A 24,698-nucleotide genomic window follows, 5' to 3' on the forward strand; every position below is an offset into this window, starting at 1 on the left:
TACTTTCAGAAGGCGTTTGACACGGTCCCTCACCAAAGGCTACTGAAAAAACTCCACAGTCAGGGAATTAGAGGACAGGTCCTCTCGTGGATGAGAACTGGTTGGAGGCCAGGAAGCAGAGAGTGGGTGTCAATGGGCAATTTTCACAGTGGAGAGAGGTGAAAAGCGGTGTGCCCCAAGGATCTGTCCTGGGACCGGTGCTTTTCAACCTCTTCATAAATGACCTGGAGACAGGGTTGAGCAGTGAAGTGGCTAAGTTTGCAGACGACACCAAACTTTTCCGAGTGTAAAGACCAGAAGTGATTGTGAGGAGCTCCAGAAGGATCTCTCCAGACTGGCAGAATGGGCAGCAAAATGGCAGATGCGCTTCAATGTCAGTAAGTGTAAAGTCATGCACATTGGGGCAAAAAATCAAAACTTTAGATATAGGCTGATGGGTTCTGAGCTGTCTGTGACAGATCAGGAGAGAGATCTTGGGGTGGTGGTGGACAGGTCGATGAAAGTGTCGACCAATGTGCGGCGGCAGTGAAGAAGGCCAATTCTATGCTTGGGATCATTAGGAAGGGTATTGAGAACAAAACGGTTAGTATTATAATGCCGTTGTACAAATGGATGGTAAGGCCACACCTGGAGTATTGTGTCCAGTTCTGGTCGCCGCATCTCAAAAAAGACATAGTGGAAATGGAAAAGGTGCAAAAGAGAGCGACTAAGATGATTACGGGGCTGGGGCACCTTCCTTATGAGGAAATGCTACAGCATTTGGGCCTCTTCAGCCTAGAAAAGAGACGCTTGAGGGGGGACATGATTGAGACATACAAAATTATGCAGGGGATGGACAGAGTGGATAGGGAGATGCTCTTTACACTCTCACATAATACCAGAACCAGGGACATCCACTAAATTGAGTGTTGGGCGGGTTAGGACAGACAAAAGAAAATATTTCTTTACTCAGCGCGTGGTCGGTCTGTGGAACTCCTTGCCACAGGATGTGGTGCTGGCGTCTAGCCTAGACGCCTTTAAAAGGGATTGGACGAGTTTCTGGAGGAAAAATCATTATGGGGTACAAGCCATGATGTGTATGCGCAACCTCCTGATTTTAGAAATGGGTTAAGTCAGAATGCCAGATGTAGGGGAGAGCACCAGGATGAGGTCTCTGTTATCTGGTGTGCTCCCTGGGGCATTTGGTGGGCCGCTGTGAGATACAGGAAGCTGGACTAGATGGGCCTATGGCCTGATCCAGTGGGGCTGTTCTTATGTTCTTATGTTCTTATTGTCAGGGAGGGGGTGGCTGCAAGACCTTACTACTGCTCATTTTCTCAAACAAGAAAATATATTTTTTAAAAAGACCCACCCACAGAAGTGGGCTCTAAGGCTGCAATCCCAGCCACTCTTTCCTAGGAGTAAGCCTCCTTGACTCTAATGGGGCTTACTTCTGAGTAGACATGCACAGGAGCGGGCTCCAATCCCAGGCACTCTTTCCTGGGAGTAAGCCTCATTGATTCTAATGGGGCTTACTTCTGAGTAGATATGCACAGGAGTGGGCTCCAAGACTGCAATCCCAGCCACTCTTTACTCAGAAGTAAGCCCCATTAGAGTCAATGAGGCTTACTCCCTGGAGACACGCACAGGAGCAGACTCCAATCCCAGGCACCCTTTCCTGGGAGTAAGCCTCATCCACTGTAATGGGGCTTGCTTCTGAGTAGACATTCATAGGCGTGGGCTCTCAGGCTGCAATCCCAGCCATGCTTTCCTGGGAGCAAGCCCCAACGACTTTAATGAGACTGACTCCTGAGTAGGCATGCATAGAAGTGGGCTCTCAGGCTGCAATCCAAGCCACACTTTCCTGGGAGCAAGCCCCAGTGACTCTAATGGGACTTCCTTCTGAGTAGACATGCATGGGCTTGGGCTCTTAAACTACCAGCACCCCCCCCCCCTTTTGACTAGGGCTGCAATCCTACCCTCACTTTCCTGGGAGTAAGCCCCACTGACTACAGTGAACTTACTTCTGAGTAGACATGCAATCCTACAGTAGGATTGGGCTCTGAGGCTGCAATCCCAGCCACGCTTTTGGAACAAGCCCCAAGCAGCAGTAACAGCTTTGCTGAGCACGCCCGACAGGCTGGCTTCCTGCGAGCCTTCCGCCTTACCCCAGACAGGGGAGGAGGAAGAGCGCTCCCATTGGGCTCCTGGGAGTGACTCCTCCCCGGGGCCTGGCTCTTCCCCCTGCTGTCTGTTCCTCCCCCCCTTGGCCTCGCCCCTCCCTCTTGCGCCTGGCAGCTGGAATGCCCATCAACAACTTTCTGCTTGCCCTCTGTGCCATAAGTTAGCCATCACTGCCCTAGGAAATCATAAGAACAGCCCCGCTGGATCAGGCCAAGGGCCCATCTAGTCCAGCTTCCTGTATCTCACAGCGGCCCACCAAATGCCCCAGAGAGCACACCAGATAACAAGAGACCTGCAAGGCATCCTGGGAATTGTAGTTAAGAACATAAGAACAGCCCACTGGATCAGGCCATAGGCCCATCTAGTTCAGCTTCCTGTATCTCACAGCGGCCCACCAAATGCCCCAGGGAGCACACCTGATAACAAGAGACCTCATCCTGGTGCCCTCCCTTGCATCTGGCCTTCTGACATAACCCATTTCTAAAGCAAATGAAGCAGGCAGGATCAGGGGCTCTGTTAAAGCAAATCAAATGAAGCAGGCAGGATCAGGGGCTCTGTTGTATTTACTGTCGTGCCTTGAAAGAGCCAGGCTGGTGTAGTGGTTTGGGAGGTGGACTTAGACCTGGAAGATCCAGGTTCAAATCCCCCCTCAGCCACAAAGCTTCCTGGGTGACCTTGGGCCAGTCACTTTCTCTCAGCCTCACCTACCTCACAGGGTGTTGTGAGGACAAAAGGAGGGGAGCAGCTGTGTACACCACCCTGAGCTCTTTGGAGAAAGGGCGGTATAAAAATGTGAAAAATAAATAAATGATCTTGCTCTTTATCTCCAACAAGGGCAGCAGAAGCTAGGAAAGGACTATTCTTTCCTGCTTTGGGGGGTGGTTTCCTGGGCTTTTAATTATCTGAAATTCAACAGATGGAGATGCTGTGATGAGCAGCTGTCATCTACATTTTAAAGGCACAACAGTGGGGCTTACAGCCTGCATTTGGTTGCAGTGCTTTGAAAGTATTGTGTCCTTTACCCTTCAAGTGAATAGCACTTGCATTTTTTCCCCCAAAGCTTTTGTTTTATAAATCCAGGGATAGCACTCCTGTGTTTTCAAGGCCTTTGTGACAGGCATACATTCAACAGGTAAGGCCCCATCACATCATGGAAGATGCTGCAGAGAGTCAGCATGGAAGATGCTGCAGAGAGTCAGCATGCTGCAGAAGATGCTGCAGAGAATCAGCATGCCTGATTCTTGGGCAGCCTCTCAGGTAGTGGCATAGCTAGAGGGGTGCAAAGCACTAAGTTTTGCAGGGAGCCTCACCACACCTGGAGTATTGTATCCAGTTCTGGTTGCAGCATCTCAAAAAAGACATAGTAGAAATGGAAAAGGTGCAAAAGAGAGCGACTAAGATGATTACTGGGCTGGGGCACCTTCCTTATGGGAAAAGGCTACGGCGTTTGGGCCTCTTCAGCCTAGAAAAGAGACGCCTGAGGGGGGACATGATTGAGACATACAAAATTATGCAGGGGATGGACAGAGTGGATAGGGAGATGCTCTTTACACTCTCACATAATACCAGAACCAGGGGACATCCACTAAAATTGAGTGTTGGGCAGGTTAGGACAGACAAAAGAAAATATTTCTTTACTCAGCGTGTGGTCGGTCTGTGGAACTCCTTGCCACAGGATGTGGTGATGGCATCTGGCCTGGATGCCTTTAAAAGGGGATTGGACAAGTTTCTGGAGGAAAAATCCATTATGGGGTACAAGCCATGATGTGTATGCGCAACCTCCTGATTTTAGAAATGGGCTATGTCAGAATGCCAGGTGCAAGGGAGGGCAGCAGGATGAGGTCTCTTGTTATCTGGTGTGCTCCCTGGGGCATTGGTGGGCTGCTGTGAGATACAGGAAGCTGGACTAGATGGGCCTATGGCCTGATCCAGTGGGCTGTTCTTATGTTCTTAACTACAATTCCCAGGATGCCTTGCAGGTCTCTTGTTGTCTTGTGCTCCCTGGGGCATTTGGTGGGCTGCTGTGAGATACAGGAAGCTGGACTAGATGGGCCTATGGCCTGATCCAGTGGGGCTGTTCTTATGTTCTTATGGCATTGCCTCTGTTTTGCTTTCATGGCCCAGAATAACTGCAAAGGCGAGGGGCCGCTTGCACACCCTGGTGAGGATCCCTGTAAGTGCTTTGTACCCCCTCTATCTACACACTGCTTTCAGGAGATTTCTCCCACTGAAAGCCCACAGTGTCTTTGAAATGCCAAAGTATTTTGGTGCTTGAATTAGAAGCCCTTTGAGAATAGGGCTGTACATCAATGGTGGAGCACCAGCTAGGTTCAATCTCTATCCTCTTCAGCCGAAACTGGAAAAGATCCTGAAACCGCCCCAAAAAACAACCTCTACAGTAACTGGAGATGCTACTGGGCTGAATGGATGAAGGACCTCCTTCAGAAGGAAGCAGCTGTTTATACAAGCCTACAAAGGGGTTGTAATTTGGCTACATGGGAAGGGGCAGACACAGGAAAGACTGTGTTGATTTCATCAAAGGTCCTACTTTCATGTGAGGGACCCTGGCATCATGTGAGGGATCCTGCTTCTCTTCTGCCAGGGTGCAGGTACTAAGCAGGCACTTGTACAACAATCCTGAGCGCACTTACTTGGGAGGAAGCAGAGCCTCATATAAAACACAGTGGCACTTTCTGCAAACATGGATGGAATCTTGCTGTTTAGCTGTTGCAAGGTATACTTAAAGGTCTCCATTCCATATTCTGGCCAAGTCCAACCTGTCTTTTGCTCTTCCTTCTAAGGCCCCCATTAGCATTCTTTTTGGCCTCTCTGACTAGGGAATGATAGGGGAGCTACCTGGAGCATCTTGTTGTGGGAAGGTGGGAGAGAATATCAGCAACAGCTGGAATATACAAAGGGGCTATAGGCTGATGGGAAAGGATTCTTGCTTTGTAGGCCAAAAAGTCCTAGTTCTGGTCTCTGCAGATAGACCAGGAGACACCTTGGCCCCTGACAATACTGAGCTGCCTGGATACTGCTGGCAGCTATTGATGCAACCTCCAGTATGGATTGCATCAGAGGTAGGTTGTGCCTAGAAAAGAGGCGCCTGAGGGGGACATGATTGAGACACACAAAATTATGCAGGGGGTGGACAGAGTGGATAGAGAGATGCTCTTTACACTCTCACATAACACCAGAACCAGGGGACATCCACTAAAATTGAGTGTTGGGAGATTTGGGACAAACAGAAGAAAATATTTCTTTATTCAGTGTGTGGTTGGTCTGTGGAACTCCTTGCCACAGGATGTGGTGACGGCATCTGGCCTGGACGCCTTTAAAAGGGGACTGGACAAGTTTCTGGAGGAAAAATCCAATACGGGTTACAAGCCATGATGTGTATGTGCAACCTCCTGATTTTAGAAATGGGCTTTGTCAGAATGCCAGGGAGGGCACCAGGATGCAGGTCTCTTGTTATCAGGTGTGCTCCCTGGGGCATTTGGTGGGCCGCTGTGAGATACAAGAAGCTGGACTAGATGGGTCTATGGCTGATCCAGTGGGGCTGTTCTTATGTGGGGTCCAAGGGGGCGGCAGATTTGAGGTGCCTTTCACCTCAAGTCTGCTGCTGCTCCCTCCAATCTGCCACCAATGTAAGCCCCAATTATCTGCTCCCTGATTGCTCAAACACATGGACCAAGGGGTTTTTTTGGGGGGGTGGGGGGGATAGGGCAGAGGCAGTGGACTTGAGATGGTGTCAGGTTTTTTTCCCCTTCCAACAGCCTTTGAGAAAGTCCTGGTCCAATCTTGATCCAGATGAACCTGGAGAGAAAATGACATTTGGAGAGAAAAGGTGGATGACATGATTATTTCAAAGCACTGAAAAAAGAGCCTTTACCATGGCCTGTTTTACTGAGTTACACATTTATACCTGCATTCCCATGAGCTTCCACCACTCTTGCCCTGCAGATGGAGAATTCAAATGAGAACCGGAAATGATGCATGGAACTCTTGGTTTTTGAAAGATCTCTTTGTTGTTAAAGGAGTGGAGAATTCACTTCCTTCTTCCCCCCCCCCCCTTTTTCACCTTTGATGGGAATCTGGCTTTTGAATGTCTTTAGCTTGGGGGGAAACAAGGAGAGCCTTGCAGAGGATTTGAAGGCCAAGGGAGGTGCAGTCATCTGCAGGGAGAGGTGAGTTAAAGGATGGGGTGGGGGGGAGAGGCAGCTGTAGGGAGATGGAGCAGCAGGAGGGACTGGGGATGACAGATGGTGGAGCAGGATTGCTAAACCCTGGGAGCACATGAAGGCAACATGCCTTTTAAAACCATTTCTCAGCCAGGCTAAAGCCATTCAGATATGCTGTAGGGGAATGTTGGTGCAAAGGTTGACAGATGTCCCCGTTATACATGTATTATATGGTTGTGCTATACAGCAATCTTCATACATAATGAAGCTGCTTTATACTGAGTCAGGCCACCAGTCCATCTAGCCTCAACACGGTCCAGCAGCAGCACTCCATGGTTTTTGGGCAGGGATCTTTCCTGGTCCTACCTGGAGATGCTACCAGGGATTGAACCTGAGGGATCTGGAGGAATTTATGGGGGGAAATTCCATCACAGGTTACAAGCCACAATGAATGTGCAACCTCCAGGTAGCCCATCTCTGCTAGATGCAAGAGCTTGGCAACAGGGTACAGGTGTCTTGTTGTCTTGAGCGCTCTCTGCTGGGCCACTGTGAGATGCAGGAAGGCTGGACTAGATGAGCTCTTGGCCTGATCCAGTGGGGCTCTTCTGATGTTTGTATGACCTTCAGCACGCAAAGCAGCTCCTCCTGTGTTTCATCAGCTGCTTAATGCACAGAGATGCAGCAGGGACAGTGTCTCGCATCCATGACTCACCCTGCTAGTTGAAACTTTTTCTGTTGTCTTTCTGTTTATTGTGCAACTGAGATACAGCATGTAGCAAGCAAAATACTTCAGCAAGTGCTCCTGAATGTCAGGGCATGGTTTTGCAGCAAGGGAGACGTCTAATTTATTTCCTATTTAACATGCATCATTAGAACACCATTAGAACAGACCTAGTCAAAGATTCACCTAGTCAAAGATTCAATTAATGCAAGTTCCACCCTCAGAAACAGATTTTCATCTGTCAGAAACAAGGCCTTTTTTGGTGGTGGCTCCCTTTTCCCCACAAAAATGTATGTGGCCTTCTTTCCCAAGATGGGGACTTGCTTTAAGGTCCATATTATTAACCCTTTGAGGAGGGCAGTGAAGGCATTGTTGTTTCACAGTGCCTTTGGACCTGCAGTTGTAAGCTGCTGCTTTAAAAAAAACAACCAAATTTCATCCTCTCTTGCTCTTTGTATTCTTCCAGTTCTTTCACTATAGCGTTATATTCCTGTTGCTACAAAATTGCGTTATTTTCTTCTTAAAATATTGCATTGATCAGTAAAAAACTGAGATATATAGAAAATGTAAATAATAATGGTGTTTTAAGTTCCCCATCTGGGTTTATTTCAGTCCCCTCCTTGCAACTATTATACTAACATAAACATTAAGTTTACCGGCATGGTATGCAAATACTCAGAGTGTGGGGAAAACCATATGGTCAAATACTTCCCTGCATCTAAAGCTCCCAGCACTTGGAAAGCTAGCACTTCCGGAAGATCCAGACACTCTCTGATGGTGAGAATATTAACTGCTTTGACTTAAGGGAGAATCCTCCTTTCTGAATATTCCCTTCCATATGGATGTCTTTTCCTTACAGGAGAATTTCGCCTTGCTATCTGAACAAGTGTCTGCCTCTCTTCCTTCCTAGAGAATTATCAGTTCATAAGAGATAGATGGACTCACTGTCTTAAGCGATTCAACTCAAAGAAAGAGGTCGGCATTTTGACTGAGCAATGGAGACCCTGAGTGTGGAGGTGAACATGTCCGTGGAGGAAAGGGCAACAACAGCCTCCGAGCTGGAAAAGGGGGAACAAAATGTGCCCACCTTCAAACTGTGGGCAGAGATGGAGGGAGCAAAAGCCCCACAGGTTGGGAGTGTTGGGGAGTTGCAGTCTCCGGAACAGATAAAGCAGGAACCAGAGGAGGGGGACTGCAGCAGCTCTGGGAGGCCCAGTGGCAGGAGTTCCTGAAGACGGTGCAGGCCCCTCACTCGGGGTGGGCAAACCTACAGGCGTCGGAGGAGCTCTCGCCATGGGACGACGCCAAGGTGTTTCTGGCTTCTTTCGAACAGGTGGCCTCAGCCTGCCGGTGGCCTCGAGACAAGTGGGTGGCTCTCCTCCTGCAGCCCTCAGCGGAGAGGCCCAGCAGGCCTTCAGCAGCCTTAGTGCACAGGAGAGGGGAGACTACAAGGCGGTGAAGGCAGCCATCCTCCAAGGGGAGGCTATGGCGAGGGAGAAGCAGCGCCAGCACTTCAGGCAGCTCAGCTACCAGGACGTGGAGGGGCCCAGAGTTGTGTACAGTCAGCTCCGGGAACTTTGCCACCAGTGGCTGAAAGTGGAGAGGCCACCAAGGAGGAGATCCTGGAGCTGCTGGTCCTGGAGCAGTTCCTGACGGTCCTGCCCCAGGAGATGCAGAGCTGGGTCCGGAATGGTGATCCAGAGACCTGCGCCCAGGCTGTGGTTCTTGCAGAGGATTTTCTGGTGAAGCAGAGCACCCTGAAACAGGAAGACGAGGTGAGGGGATTTGAATATGGTCTCATAAGAAGTGTTATCAAAAGGGCTGTTTTGTTTAGGGGAATTAGTACACTACCCTTTTTGGAACCTCAGGATCGCAGGCTAGATAACAAGACGGCGTAATGCAGAGAAATTCCCTTTTTTTGCTTAAGGAGGAGACTGAGAGAAAGATAACTTTTTAATACAAGATTAGATTTTTATTACAAAAGCACAAAGGAAAACATAATGCACATTTCTTGGTTCTAGTACTTGAAAAGTGTAACCTAGCTTTATGGTGGTTGCATGAGACATGTATTTGGTACATCCGAGGAAAAGGGAAATTTGTAGGGAAGGATTTTAGGGGTCCCTGGTCTGCCAAACCCGTTGCTAACTAAAGATGGAGAGAGAAGGGGAGAAATACGTGGGAAAGAAAGAAGGGAGAGAGAACGCAAGATAGTTACCTGTCCTGAGGAGCAGATGGATGGGGGGGGAAGAGTCCTGGGAGGAGGACCTTCTGCCTTGGGGGAAGAGTCAGAGAGAGCGAGCACATGGCCGGAGCCCTCTCTTAAAAGGGTTTTTTGCTGTGACCGAAATGGGCTGGGCGCTGAGCTGGGGGAAAACTGCCACCCACCAAGGTGTTTGGGGTCAAGATGTCCCTTATCAGCAAGATTCAATGTGTCTAATGGCTGGTTTCCTAGCTAGGGGAACTTACACAATAAGCAGTGATTGAGTTAACAATACAACAATAGGAGACACTTAAGCAAGGATTTACTATTCCAGCCTGGAGAGGTAGAAGTTGTGTTGTAGCTTGACCAGGGATTTTTGGAAGTTTGGCCTGTGAGAAGTTTAATGTGTTTGCATAACCAGTGCTTGGATTAGGAGACACAGTGATTGGGTTAAACAAATGGTTTGCTCTTCCAGACTTGTTTACCCTCTGGAGGGGGATGTTGTCACCATGAGCTTGACTTGACTCCTTTTGTGGCCTGTATGGGAAGTTTGGCCTCCATAATAACATAACCGGATATAAAATCACAACTTAAAAGGAAAAGGGGATTTTCACGTAACAGAAGCGACTCAAAATAGAATGATTTGGGTTTGCATTTCTTACTGGTGAGATTCTGCTGGAGTTTGGTTGTCAGAGGGGCTCAGTACACAAGAGGCTCTGTTACCACCACTGCTTTGAACTAGGTTTTGCTGGTTGGCTCAAGTGGGATGGCAGTGGAATCGGGTGGGCTAGAAATGCCTGGAGAAAGAACGGGTGACGTCACAGCAGCCCTCATAAGGTAGGCACTCTGAGAGGGTGACTCGCCCACAAGGCTGAGTGATTTGGACACCAATTCCAGTCCAACACAAAGCACACAACATTTTAGGAAATGGCTGTTCGTATGCAGGCACAGGCAGCTTTGTTGAGCAATGTGTCCCCTTACCTTGAGGAAGCCTCCATGGCTGTCCTCACCACCACATGAAGCAGCACATGCCCCATTGGCATGGCTGCATCAGCACTGGAGAGTTGGTAGGATTAGGCCCTGATGTGAGTCATTGGGCAACAGCAGTGGAAGACGGGCAGCTGTCCACAAACCCTGTTTGATTCCAGCATAGTGGCAGTCAAGGAGCCTCTTCAGCATCCCAGTGGCCAGCGGGAGAAAGGAGGGACAAGATGGACCATTGATCTGATTCAGCCGTGCTCTTCTTACTTTCTTAGGTTCTATACCCCAGACACATGGAAAGGCAGTTCTGCAGGGAGGCCAAACAAGAGCAGGATGAAGAGGCAAGTTCACTGGGTAAGGATGCGTTGTGGCCCCTGCTGACCCCATTTCCTTTGCTGATGTGATTCTATGCAACCTCAAATATTTTTAGTCTTTAAAAGTGCTTTTGTAACAGTGTCCTGTCTTTGTCCGTCATACATAAACTAAACATCGTAGGGCATGAGCCAGCCAGTGTTAGAGCCAGTCAGTGTTAACCCCTCAAGCAGAACAGGAAGGTGGCAGCCTTCCCACACTCTGATATTCAGAGGCGCACCACTTCTGAAACTGGAGGTGGCATTGAGCTGTCGTGTCTGTGGTGAGTATTGGCTGCCACACTTTCCAGTCTTTTCTCTCTCACAGGCTGGGTGTTTGGTGGCAGGCCCAGCCCAAGCTGAAGCGGCACCCACATTGTCTGCATACCCCTTTAAAAACAATTTTGCACACGCACCAGCATCCCAACTCACCCTCCTTCTCCCCCTTGCTTGCCATTGGTCTCTTCAAAGCCGGCTGGCAGAGGAAGTCCTCTTCCGCTCCCTGCATGCTTGCCCAGCCTGCTTTGAAATAGCCACAGGGAGGTGAAGCAGTGGAGCAATCAGAATAGGGTCACAGGCACAACAGCCCTCTACAGCAGGGGTGTCTAAAGCTTTTGGCAGGAGGGTCACATCATCTCTCTGACACTGTGTCGGGGGCTGGGGAAAAAAAGAATTAATTTACATTTAAAACTTGAATAAATTTACATAAGTTTACATAAATGAATATATTAAAGATGAACATATATGAATGAATGATGGTCTTGCAATAGCTCAAGGCCTATAAAAGGCCTTGCACAAAGCAAGGCCGGCCTTTCCTTTGCTGCCGCTACTGCATCACAGACGTGAAACAACAAGCAGTGGAGGGAGCCCTTATCCCACAGCCCATGCGAGAGGTCAAACAGTTGCCCTCACACTGAGAGCAGTTGCATTGGGCCAGTGTGGGCTCCAACAAATCTCCGGAGGGCCAGAGGCTCATTGGAGACTGGGGGCTTCCTGAAGGCCGCAAGTGGCCCTGGGCCTGGGTTTGGGCACCCCTGCTCTACAGGATCCTCCAGCCCCATTGTTGTGATTGCTTGTGGCAGTGGCACTGGAGGAGAGGTGGTTGCTACTGGTCCAGTCCCCCTCTTGCTTGGCTACAGCAAGTGTGAGGAGAAGTGGAATGCGGGATGAAGGCAGGCTTCACAAGGTCCCCCTGCCCACGACTCCACCTGACCTCATGGTTGGGCTAGCCCTTTTGGGTGATGAGGTCAATGGTGTGGCACCCCATTCCTCTTGTTGGTGCAAAGGGTGGAGGTAGAATGAACGTCCACTGGTTGTGCTCCAACTCTAGATGAAGAAGACAGATGGGTGCCTACTCCCAAGGCAATTCAAATTTAAAACAGTGAGAAAACAATGGAGTAAGGAAGATGGGGAGACAAGGATAAGAAAGAACAATTGTGCTTACTTCCGTTTGGGAGTGATGTTTATACACCTGTGGGGCACCATCACTTAATTGGTTGGGGGTAGAGTTTCACACATAAGGTACATAAGGGTGAATGGATAGAGGTTTTTTTAAGGGATAAGGAGGAGCAAACGTCACATGGAAATGACAAGGAAAAGTAAGAGCTGTGCGGGGGGAGAAAAAGGCACAGAAATCTTTAACAAATAACAAGAATGAACATCGAAAGGGACAGTAAGCCAGTAAAATAGAGAGTAAGCCCAGTAACTTTTTGGTTCTGCTTCAGGTGTGGCATTAGGGAGTGGCCAGGCTGCATATTCACATTCATCAGAGGGCCCACCTGGCTGGGCTGACCTCTGAACCCTCTAAACCTGTGGTTTCAAACTCCTGGGGAGCTGCAGTAAGTTCTTGCGCGGAGCGGGGGCAGGGGCTGCGGATCGCGATCGCTCCACTTTTACTTGTGAAGCTTCGGGAGCCCCGTGGACAGCCACACAGGACTCCCCACACCCCTGGGAGGCTGCAGGAGGCTCTGGTAAGTGTACCCAAACCCCTACAGCCCCCCTGAGCAGCGCCTCCTCCTTGCCTCCTTCCTGCCTGCTGCCCTAACCGCTGCCCTGCCTCCTCCCTGCTGCCTCCTCCCTGCTTCGTGGCTGCCCCTGCCCCTTAGGGGGGAACAGGCCAGGGCCCACAGGTTGGGGCCCCACTCTGAACGCCCCGCTCTGAAAAGCCCTACTCTAAACCATTGGCAGTAGTAGTGTCCAGTGGACCACAGAGGTGAATGGGAAACTTTGGGGGACCCAGGGCAGGTCTTTTCTCCAGGGTCCTCAACAACCTACTGCCTGGTTCATCAGGCAGAAGTTGTTTAACTCTCTGGTTCAGACACTAGCTTTAAAAAGTGGTTTGCTAACCAGTTCAGACACATTTTAACCAGGGTAGAAACTTTTTATGCAGAATAATATCAAACTAATATCAAACGCTTGGATCATTGCTTGTGTCAATTATAACTGCATTTATCCAAGTATTTCACATACAAACCATTGAATTTCTTGCATTCTGTGCTTACTTTGAACCAGTTAGCTGTTCTTTCTAAACTGGGTTTGGGTTCAATTCAGTTCCCAGTATTAAAGGGCTCTGAGGATGGGTGCCTGTTTAGAAAGTTACTCTGAGCAGAACCTTCAACTGTGTTTGTTCTGCAGGCAATGGGCAAGACAGCGTTCATCAAGGTGGTTCTGAGCAAGAGGCCTCAGACAAAATGTCACTGGAAAGAGGTGACACGTTCCAGTATGATGAAGAGGGAACGAGACTCGGAAATCAGCAGGGGCCAGAGCACAAGTGGAGAACCACAGCACAGAAAGGCGTAGATGAAACCCTTCCTGTTAGCAGTGATTTTGATCCAGAAGAAAACAAGGTCCGTCATAAATCCACCTTTGTCACTGTGGAAAAGCTTCCGGTGGAGCTCTAACTTCAGAGTGCACGAGAGAATTCACACTGGAGAGAAGCCATATAGTGTTCTGTGTGTGGACTGAGTTTCCGCAAGTCAGCACAACTCAAGACCCACGAGGGAATTCACACTGGGGAGGTACCATATCAGTGCTCCATGTGCCAGAAAAGTTTACCAGTGCTCCAACCTGATTGCACATGAGAGAATTCATACTGGAGAGAAACCATACAGGTGCACATACTGTGGGAAAAGTTTTCGCCAGAAGGGAACCCTCACAACACATGAAAAAATTCACATAGGAGAAAAACCATATAAATGTTTGATATGTGGCAAAAGTTTTCGTCAAAAGGGAACACTTACGACGCATGAAAAAATTCACCTTGGCGAGAAACCGTATAAGTGCTCAGAATGTGGGAAAAATTTCCGAACATCTGCAGACCTTCGGGTCCATGAAAGGATCCATACTGGAGAGAAACCATACCAGTGTTCCACGTGTCATAAAAGCTTCACAGATGGCTCCAATCTTATTAGCACATGAGAGAATTCATACCGAGAGAAACCGTATTAAATGCAACACACTGTGGGAGACGGTTCTGTCAAAAGTCAGGTCTTATGACTCATGAAAAAGTTCACACTGGAGTAAACCCATACAAGCGCTCAGGGTGTCGAAAAAGTTTCAAAGATAGCTCAGATCTTGACGTGCATCGGGCAGCCAACACTACAGAGAAATCATGTGCCAAAACAGTTTGTGGGGAAAGCTCCAGCGGTGATAAGGACATGTGACAGGAGAGAAACCATATAATATAGAGGGGCAACCAGATGGGTGTGTTGGAAAGGATTCAGCTGGAGCTTTTTCCTACAGCCACTAGAGAGAATCCACACTGGAAGGAAACTATTGTATGTTAAGTTTACACCAAAAGCTTAAACTTATGAGTGTCAAAACTCAGAGTGTCAAAACAGTCATGTCAGTACACTGATTATGGAAAAAGCTGGTCTAGCTCAATCTCTGGGGTTTGCAGGAGAACCATACAGAAGACACAAGAACTACTGAGAAATGGACACCTGATGATGCATATCTGATTTTTCTAGACTTCAGTGGATCCACACAGTCTTGGAGGTTCTAAATGCTTCAAATGGGAGATGTTCAGTTTGAGTTCAGAATTTGCTGTGGTGCGAACACTTGCACAACAGAGAACTAATGATTAAGACTGGAAGGAATGTCGCCAGTAATTGCTCATTGGACTAATGATTAGTTAGGAAGATTTGGAAGAATGTTTGGGAGGAGAGCTCTTGTAACAAGGGCCATTTCATCCATTACCCTTATAATAGAAAGCACACTGTTAAAATGTAAATAGGATGTCTATAAGGAAGCCCTGCTCTGCCTGTATTGGCCTCCCAAAGAAGGAAAAAGGTCCCTTCTGCTAGCAGCCAACGCATTTGGGGGGCTAGCACAATGTTTTGCAAGGATGCAAGATTCCAAGTATAGAATAAAAGTGTCCGATCTTGTCATATTTTAAAATTGTGTTCTACAGATGGATAAATATGGCCCTAGGTGAAACAGCGAGCTTCCATTCTGGTGAATTCACCGATGCTAAAAGAAACAGTTGGTTTGGCTTTCAATTATTTCTTCAATCAGTGGTTTTCAAACTGTCTTCCAAGGTGCCCTGCAGTTCCTTAGGCCCAGTTCTCACTGAAGTGGTGAACTTTTGTCTTGGACTGTACAACTTCAGACTCCATGGGGTACTGTTCAAATTTTAAAGGAAAAATCGGGTGGCCTTAATTAAATCCACAGTTCCCATCTCCTTCCTAACTTTGCCAGTTTATGCCCTCTGTAGACTTTGAAAAAGAGCGGTCAAGGGGGGCTACCACAATTGATAATGCTGGGCCTTCTGGCCCCCATCTGCAATTCACACGTAGCAAATAGTGTACATGGTGTACAATATGCTCCTTTGTACAAAATCCCTCTCCGTCCATGAAAAAATAGCCTGTATCAGGCAAAAGAGTTTTACTATTGTATTCTCCCTGACAGGCCAGTTTTCTACATGCAAGACTTTATCCCATCTTTCCAAGCAATGCGCAGCTCCAGGACAATTTGTTATAGCTCAGTGTTTCTCAAACTGTGGGTTGGGACCCACTAGGTGGGTCCCCATCCATTTCAATATTTTATTTTTAATATATTAGACTTGATGCTACCATGGTGTGCGAGTGTTTTGAGGAAATGTTACAGACCTGTACTTTTAACAACCTACTGATGGTCAGATCCCAAAGGATCTCCTCTATGGAGAACTTGTGCAGGAAAGCGCCCTACGGGTAGACCACAGCTGCGCTACAAGGATATCTGCAAGAGGGATCTGAAGGCCTTAGGAGTGGACCTCACAGGTGGGAAACCCTGGCCTCTGAGCATTCTGCTTGGAGGCAGGCTGTGCAGCATGGCCTTTCCCAGTTTGAAGAGACACTTTGCCAACAGACTGAGGCAAAGAGGCAAAGAAAGAAGGCCCATAGCCAGGGAGACAGACCAGGGACAGACTGCACTTGCTCCCGGTGTGGAAGGGATTGTCACTCCCGGATTGGCCTTTTCAGCCACACTAGACGCTGTTCCAGAACCACCATTCAGAGCGCGATACCATAGTCTTTCGAGACTGAAGGTTGTCAACAGTAACAACAGTATGCATATTCTTTTAACAATTATAGTAATTGGGACTTACTCCTGGGTAAGTGCAGTAGGATTGTAACCTAGGATTGTTTAAAATGTTCCTGCTTGATGATGTCACTTCTGGTCATGACATCACTTCCGGTGGGTCCTGACAGATTCTCCTTCTAAAAAGTGGGTCCCAGTGCTAAATGTGTGAGAACCACTGTTATAGCTCATTCTCTCAATCAACTGTGACTGTGACCCAGTGTACCACATGAACTGGCCATTTGTCCTAGAATTTGCCCCACAATGTGGGATATCCCACAGTGCACTAGAGTTCCATGGAAGTTATGCAAGCTTCCTTGGCTTCTGAGAGGCAAGCTTCAGAAAGAAGACTCAAAAGAGAAGGTTGTCTGTCATACAAAAATCACTGATGATGGCCCATGGCAGACACGCAGATGCTTGCTGGCCAAGGAGCAAATGTGGACAAGGTTTCCAGATAGTGGAAAGTTTGAAAATCACTGTGCAGTAAATATCAGACCCTATCTAGGTCACGCCAATGTCCATAATCAAGACATATTTGACTGGTTGACAGTGATTGTGCTGCCCAGGTCTACAAGGTCTTTTCTGTGGTGGCAGCTCAATTGTGGACCACCCTCCTGGGACTGTCTGCCAGGTTTCTTCTTTCCTTATGTACAAATCCTTAATTTGCCCACCTATTTCAACAGATTTTTCACTATTGGCTGTTGTTGTGCTCGATCTTTTCATCAATTCAGCCATACTGTGTATAAATTTGCTATGTAGCATGTGTGTTTTAATGGTGATGCTTTCATGATTTTGATGTTCAGGTTGTTAGTCATGCTGGGTACAAAGTGAGATACAAATATGTCTAAATAAATAAATGGTTAGAATCCCTTCTCTTCAGTAATTGTCCTCCTGGCTTTCTTGGCTTCCTGTAACTTTGGAATGGGCATTTTGGCCAGGGGACCCTGAGCCCCTGATGCTGGGATTTTGCCTAATGGGCTACTGTGCACAGTGCGTGTACAGTATAGGCTTCATAAGAACATAAGAACAGCCCACTGGATCAGGCCATAGGCCCATCTAGTCCAGCTTTGTGTATCTCACAGCGGCCCACCAAATGCCCCAGGGAGCACACCAGATAACAAGAGACCTGCAAGGCTTCCTGGGAATTGTAGTTAAGAACATAAGACAGCCCCACCGGATCAGGCCATAGGCCCATCTAGTCCAGCTTCCTGTATCTCACAACGGCCCACAAAATGCCCCAGGGAGCACACCAGATAACAAGAGACCTCATTCTGGTGCCCTCCTTGCATCTGCATTGCATTCTGACATAACCATTTCTAAAATCAGGAGGTTGCGCATACACATCATGGCTTGTACCCCGTAATGGATTTTTCCTCCAGAAACTTGTCCAATCCCCTTTTAAAGGCATCCAGGCCAGATGCCATCACCACATCCTGTGGCAAGGCGTTCCACAGACCAACCACAGACGCTGAGTAAAGAAATATTTTCTTTTGTCTGTCCTAACTCTCCCAACACTCAATTTTAGTGGATGTCTCTAGTTCTGGTGTTGTGTGAGAGTGTAAAGAGCATCTTCCTATCCACTCTGTCCATCCCCTGCATAATTTTGTATGTCTCAATCATGTCCCCCCTCAGGCGTCTCTTTTCTAGGCTGAAGAGGCCCAAATGCCGTAGCTTTTCCTCATAAGAAGGTGCCCCAGCCCCGTAATCATCTTAGTCGCTCTCTTTTGCACCTTTTCCATTTCAATATGTCTTTTTTGAGATTCAGTGCCCTCCTTGGGCATAGCAAGACCATGAAAGACTATGAAATATGAAAGATTGGTCCCTGTGATTGGCAGGCACCAACTTCTGAATTGGCCACGTCCAGGCTGGGCCCATCCATGAGGCCAACTGAGATGTTTGCCTCAGGTGGTAGGTTGGCAGGGAGGCATCCATCTCCGTCTACCCACTTGCCTCTGATGCTTCTCCTCCCCCCCCCCCCCGATGCAGAAAGGAAGTGAGTAGGAGAGGACACCGGTGGGTTTGATTGTCTGGAGAAGCCACCTGCTAGGCCTGGCTCAGCACACATGGCCCTGTCCAGCCTGGTGCGTCAGTATGTATGAGTTGATGTACTGCTTCAGTCACTAAGCAACAGGTTTTACAGGCTTAGAAATCCCACTATCCACCTGTTATTACCAATGACTGTACAGTACATGTACAGTATATGAAATAATACCCTGCAGAGATATAAAGACCTACAGGGGATACTTTTCTTGAATGCTTTGCTTATGACAAAATGGTTGGTTGCCAACCTTCAGTCTCGAAGGTTATAAGGCTACAGCACCCGGTATTCCCAGACGGTCTCAATATCACCCAAAGCAGCAACTGCTAGAAGCTGGTTCTCTTGCCCAGCTGACACACAAAAGCATAGCCGCATCTTCTCCTCTCCTGTCTCCCTTTAATTCTCATCTTAATTATCTACTTACCCATCTGCCCACTTATCTGATTGAAAACAAAAGACTAGTTTAGCAACCTGACTATTGGGCTAAATGTGATGGGCTTTTTGTGATGAGCTGAAGCAAATTCCAGCCTTAGCCTTTCTTTCCAGTTCCTTTCATCTTCCAGCCAGTGCCAGTCCAGCAATCATTTGTTGGCTTGTCAATAAAGGAAATAGAAGCGTTATTTTTTATCCAACAAGGTTATTCCTGTACAAAAATAATTCCACTGAAGCCCAGGAATTACAAATTTTATAATTTCATTATTCATTATTTCATTATAATTTCATTATTTAAAACAGGGAACAGTTAGTTTTGTCCTAATTTTGGTTACAATTCTTCATTGTATCTATTTTCATTTTTATATACGTGATTGAAAATCTTTCCAACATTAGTGACCCCCCCCCCCCCAAAAAAAAATTTATGCAGGAGTGCTAAGAAAAAATCAAGGCTCTTTCCATTTTGTGGTTCATGCTATGCAGATGGACACTGGGAAGAGGCATAAAAACTAGCATTGGGATGTCAGGATTCAGCCTGGTCAGGCACTAGCCAAGGGCCCGCACCTCTCAGAAGGCCAGGAATTTGGAACCCTGTAGAACAGGGGTGCTCACACTTTTTTGGCTCGAGAGCTACTTTGAAACCCAGCAAGGCCCGGAGATCTACCAGAGTTTTTTTTACAATGTTCGCGGCATCATAACATATAACATTTATGTGTACAATGTATGTTGGTGTACCTTGAGCCCCACTGAGTATAACAGGACTTACTCCTGAGTAGACATGCCTAGGATTAGGCTGTGAGGCTGCAGTCCTAGCCACACTTACCTGGGAGTAAGCCGCATTGAGTACAATGGGCCTTACTCCCGGCGTTTCCTCCCAGAGGCACCTGAAGGGGGGGGTCGGCACTCCGCGATCTACTCATTTTGCCTTGCGATCTACCGGTAGATCGCGATCCACCTATTGAGCACCCCTGCTGTAGAACCCTCAGCCCAGTGCACCATCAGAACACTGACATTCCTGCGGAGGGGGGGGCAAAACGCTAAGTTTTTCAGGTGCCTGAACACCTGTGTAAGGCGGCCCCTCCCACTCACTTTCAGAGCCATTCATGGGCAGGAGGTCTGGTCTAGAGGGTAGAGCCTCCGTTTGCCTGAAGATAACATCCACAAGGTCGCCAGTTCGAGGCCACCGGCACTGTGAACGGCGACACCTTGAAGCAGCTGACAAGCCTAGCCCAGTTATTCCACCTGCTCTCTGGCCGCCCTTCAAGTGAGATATGAAGGAGCTGCTTGTCAGCCCGCGTGGGAGGAAACTGGAGGCCAGAATGTGATACCAGATCATAAAAGATCCATCGGAAATGTTGTGGTTCTTGAACGACAGAACCTTCTACAATTGTAAAAATCCCTACGGGGATTTAGAATCAGCCTGCCTGTGTAAACCGCCTTGAATTAAAGTCTGAGGAGAAATCTGACGACCAAGAAAGGCGGTATATAAATACCTGTATGATGATGATGATGTAGATGATGAAGATGATGATGAAGGCATCTCCTCTGCTTTGCTTTCACAGCTGTGAATGGCTCTGAAGGCAATGGGAAAGGCCCACTATACACAGGTGTTCAGGCGCCTGAAAAACTTAGCATTTTGCCCTCCCCCCTGGAATGCCCGTGCATCAGAGGGTGGGCAGAGATCCCCCAGCAACCTGGTGCTGGTACTGATGGAAAAATTACTCCCAATCTGAGCTAAGGTGAGCTCCCCACGGTCAATATTGCAAGGATTGATTTGATTTTGTTGTATGGAAGGTGTTAAAAATTTTCCCTGCTTGATGGAAAATTTCCTGCTTGATGATTTTCCTAGAAAACAGAAGCCTCCTTTCCTCCTCCATTGAAAGGATGAGCTGATGCAAAGGGTCTCCCTGACACAGAGGAAGGGGAGCAGGTGGGAGGAAGCACAGCACCCTCACCAGCACTTCCAGTGGCTGCATTATCATTAGCAGTGGAGGCAAGAAGGTGGACAGAGAAGAGCCCCTCTCCCCACCAGTCTGGTGCCTGATGCAACAGCTTCAGTTGGCCTCAAGGATGCCCATCAGCCATAATGTTAGGGATTTACACAGCTCTTCACCCCCCACTGTGATATAAGCTGTCACCTGCCAATAGTGCTCTTTCTGCTGCCCATGCAGGACAAGCCTCTATAGACAAAAGAATAAATGGTGACAATCCAACATGAACCAGTGGGAGAAAATCTCAGTCTTCAAGGGGACTCTGCTGCTGAATGTGAACACTCCTGCGTGAAAACGTATCACCAAGTTTGATTCTAGCCATCCCGGTTTCAATTAAGATAATGGTTTCTTTCCCTGATGCTGCTGTTAAGTCACTTAGCACAGTTACTGTTATTCTCGGTCATGTCGTGAGAATGGATGATGGCCGGATCCCAAAGGATCTCCTCTATGGAGAACTCATGCAAGGAAAGCGCCCTACAGGTAGACCACAGCTGCGATACAAGGACATCTGCAAGAGGGATCTGAAGGCCTTAGGAGTGGACCTCAACAGGTGGGAAACCCTGGCCTCTGAGTGGCCCGGTTGGAGGCAGGCTGTGCAACATGGCCTTTCCCAGTTTGAAGAGACACTTGGCCAACAGTCTGAGGCTAAGAGGCAAAGAGGGAAGGCCCATAGCCATGGAGACAGACCAGGGACAGACTGCACTTGCTCCCGGTGTGGAAGGGATTGTCACTCCCGAATTGGCCTTTTCAGCCACACTAGACACTGTTCCAGAACCACCTTTCAGAGCGCGATACCAGAGTCTTTCAAGACTGAAGGTTGCCAACATGTTATTCCCAAATGAATTTATGTATGTATGTATGTGTGTGTTGTGTGTGTGCATGTTTTGTGTGTCTTCGCACACACATGTACCTGCTTCTCAGTACCTGACTCTCTCCTACCCTGAATTCCTTGCAGTCCAAGGATTCTGTGACCCTCATCACAGTCCCTAAGTCCCTAAAGAGCATGAAGTCCAACCCTCTATCCTGCTCCCAGAGAAAAGCAGCTGAGATATTCCTGAAAAGGTTAAATCCAGTGAGTTCAGCTTCAATTCCTAGAAAGACCAGAGGGAGGGGGAGATGTCAGCAGAGAGACAAATAGGGAAGCCACTTCTCCCCCCCCCCCCCAATCCGTCTTCAGCCCTGATGAGAAACTAGCTTGTGGTTCTGTTTTCTCTCCCAAGGGTGACTGCATTGCTAAGCCTGGAAGGAGACAGAGGTGAGTGGGGAATGGATGTTTAAAGATCCAGCCAGCTGCAGAGAAACAGCTGGAGAGGCAGCATTCTTGGACTGCAAGAGGAAGGAGAGGACCATGATGGCCACATCCCAGGACCATGATGGACCAGGCTGGACCACGATGGCCCACTTCCCCACATCCCAGGATTCACACCCTCCACCTGTCCCTATTTTACCTTTCTTTTTCTGCTTCCTGCCCCAAGTTGGGAAGGGGGGCACCCTTTGATTTTTTTTTTTTTTAATTTCTCAACATGAGTCCTTAACTGAGCCAGTTTCGCTTCCATCCTTGTGCCACCACCCCATGTGTATCACTGGCAATCCCGATAGCGAACATCGCTGAGAGCATTTAATTAGGGTGGCCAGATTCATGATGAGATTAAACATCTATTTAACATTTGTAAAAAAAATTTTTTTAAATTGAAACCTTTAAAAAGCCAAAGTAGGGTAAATGTTACATGTCAAAAAATAAATGAAAGTATTTTCTTTTAACAAAGACACTGCTTGGGTCAGTTATTGGCTTGAAAATGCAGGGCCGGCCCATCTGTGAGGCCAACTGAAGCTGTCACCTCAGGCTGCAGACTGGCAGGGGTGCACCCACCCACCCACCAGCTTGCCTCCGCTGATCCCCTCCCTCCCTGGACTGGAAGAGGAAGAGGGGGACAAAGTGGAAGGAGAGGAGAGTAGGGTTAGAATGTTGGAGGGGCAGAGGTTCCACAATACTAGGTATGGGGGACAGCATTTGGCAGCCCATCAGGAGGTCTTGGGCCAGCCGTGGGCTGTTGCGTATGGAAAAATGAACCCAGGCAGTGCACAGCAAGTAGAAAACTGCCTTCCAGCATTGTGGAATGTAAGGAGAGGCTTGGCTAGATGATGATGATGGTGATGGAGATGGTGATGAGCATAGTGGTATAGCACCAGGCTGTTTTGCAAAGTCCAGGAAGACAGGTCCCAGGCTCCTCAAGTCTGAGGAGGAGGAGGCCAAAGAGAGAGCCAGCAGGAGGGGGAGACAGGGGAAGTAAAGGGAGCTGGCGGGAGGGGTAGGCGGGGGAAGAATATATGTTTGGTGCAGTTAAACCCGGCTAGATTTAACTCCCTTACAGGGAGGTTTGGGACCAGGGGGTGATGGCATAGGCTTCATGGATAAGCGCTCTGAGGAAAGATTTGAACTTGGAAGCATTCAAGGAGGCAGTTCCAACCACGAGAACAGTAAAGGGAGAAAGGGCAGAGCCATTTAAGGCTGCGGTTTTCAAACTCTCCGGGAGTTCGAAACCCGCAGTAAGTCTTTGCGGGGGTGGGGGGGAGGCAGCAGGGGCAGGGGGAAGGCAGCGATCGCGTCGCTCAGGGGGCTGCAGGGACTGGGATGCACTCACCAGTCCCTGCAGCAGCCATCCCTGTGTGCGGGGAGCCCTGTGCAAGCACCTGCAGAGCGCCCCAGGCCAGGGAAAGGGAGAGTGGAGCAATCTGCTCTGCCTCCGCAAAAGTGGAAGCGGAGTGTGATTGCCCCACTCTCCCTTTCCCTGACCTGGGGTGCCCTGCAGGCGCTCTCGCAGGGCTCCCCACACCCCCTGGAGGCAAGTACACCCAAGCCCCTGCAGCCCCCCTGAGCAGCGCGATCCTGCAGATCGCACTGCTGCCTTCCCCCTGTCTCCTGGCTGCCCCCGCCCCTTGAGGGGGAAGAGGCCAGAACCCACAGGCTGGGGTGTCGCGACGCCCCAGTTTGAATACCACTGCATTTAAGGGACTGAGATCTTTGGACAGGTGAGGATGGTGGAGCTGCTGAAGAAAAGGGTTGTGGTGCTAACTGGGAATGGGGCCGCATTCTGGCTGTTTGACTACAGACTCTCTTCGCCTGTAGCCAGACAGCACCATTGGAGCATCAGCCTCTTCTACCGACGTTGCTGGAGACTGGACGGTTTTTCCTGTTTAAACTGCGAGGTGGCTGGTTTCAGAACAAGAGAAGATGGCAGAAGAAGAGGTGGCTGAAGAGGATGCATTGGCATTGGCAGCCCCAAGTCTGGAAGTGAGAAAGCAGATTCCCCTGGATTCCAAAGCACAGGAGGCGACAGGAAATGGCTGCCAGGTAACAGACTGAGGACAGGACCACAAAGTTTTGACTTGGGGAATCTTCAGCACAGATTTATAGTCGCCAAGTGAGAGGTAACCCATGTCTTCTGGTTTTAAGGCATGTCCAAGAATGCAAGGTTGCAGGGCATGCTGGGCACGAAGTGGGCAGAGTGCCAGTGCTACCCAGAAGCCGCAAGGCATTCTGGGGCGTGACGTGGCCTAGAATGTTTTGTGGCTTCTTGTGGCCCCATGACCCATCAAAAATGGGGTCACAACCCACAGTTTGAGAACCACTGTCCTAAGGGATTTTAGACCTCCTTCAAGGACAAGTGGCTGATGCCAACCTGCGAGCTACAGGAAAGAGGCAACTGAAATCATGGCAGACCTACAGAAGCCAGAAGTGCTCTGGGAAAGTAGTCAGCCAAGCTGCTTGGAGCAAAGCAGGGTGGGAAAGGGGAGGAAAGGCCCTAGCCCACTGATTTGACTAAGCCCACCCCCACCAAATCAACCTGCCCTGTGGTAAGCTGGAGGAGCAGGTTGAAGCAAGGTGGAGGGGACAGAATAGGTTGGGGTTAGGGCATGCACACAGAGGTCCAGACCCTCACCACTTAGTGCCAACCCTGAGGGAAAGGTATTTCCTAAGATCACTCCTGCCACCTGCCATGTGGGTGCTTAAATGAAAATAATGAATTTTTTTTAAATGCTATGCAATCAGCAATACATTTTAAACAGGTAAAGGTAGTTTTACA

General features: G+C 48.6%; 1 protein-coding gene and 1 pseudogene across 1 annotated transcript in view; both read left to right on the forward strand.

The window, feature by feature from the left end:
• The window catches only part of LOC136639137 (zinc finger protein 271-like), a 124,880-nt gene that overhangs the window by 97,500 nt on the left and 2,682 nt on the right, over nt 1–24,698 (forward strand). Inside the window, exons 5-7 of the mRNA XM_066613153.1 lie at nt 9,613–9,617; nt 13,654–14,005; nt 18,339–18,343. Of these exons, the coding sequence (XP_066469250.1) occupies nt 9,613–9,617; nt 13,654–14,005; nt 18,339–18,343 (362 nt within the window). The remainder of the gene's footprint in view (nt 1–9,612; nt 9,618–13,653; nt 14,006–18,338; nt 18,344–24,698) is intronic.
• LOC136641314 (SCAN domain-containing protein 3-like) lies at nt 8,006–9,538 on the forward strand (annotated as a pseudogene).

This window comes from Tiliqua scincoides, chromosome 2 (assembly GCF_035046505.1).
Source record: "Tiliqua scincoides isolate rTilSci1 chromosome 2, rTilSci1.hap2, whole genome shotgun sequence".
Taxonomy (NCBI): Eukaryota; Metazoa; Chordata; class Lepidosauria; order Squamata; family Scincidae; genus Tiliqua; species Tiliqua scincoides.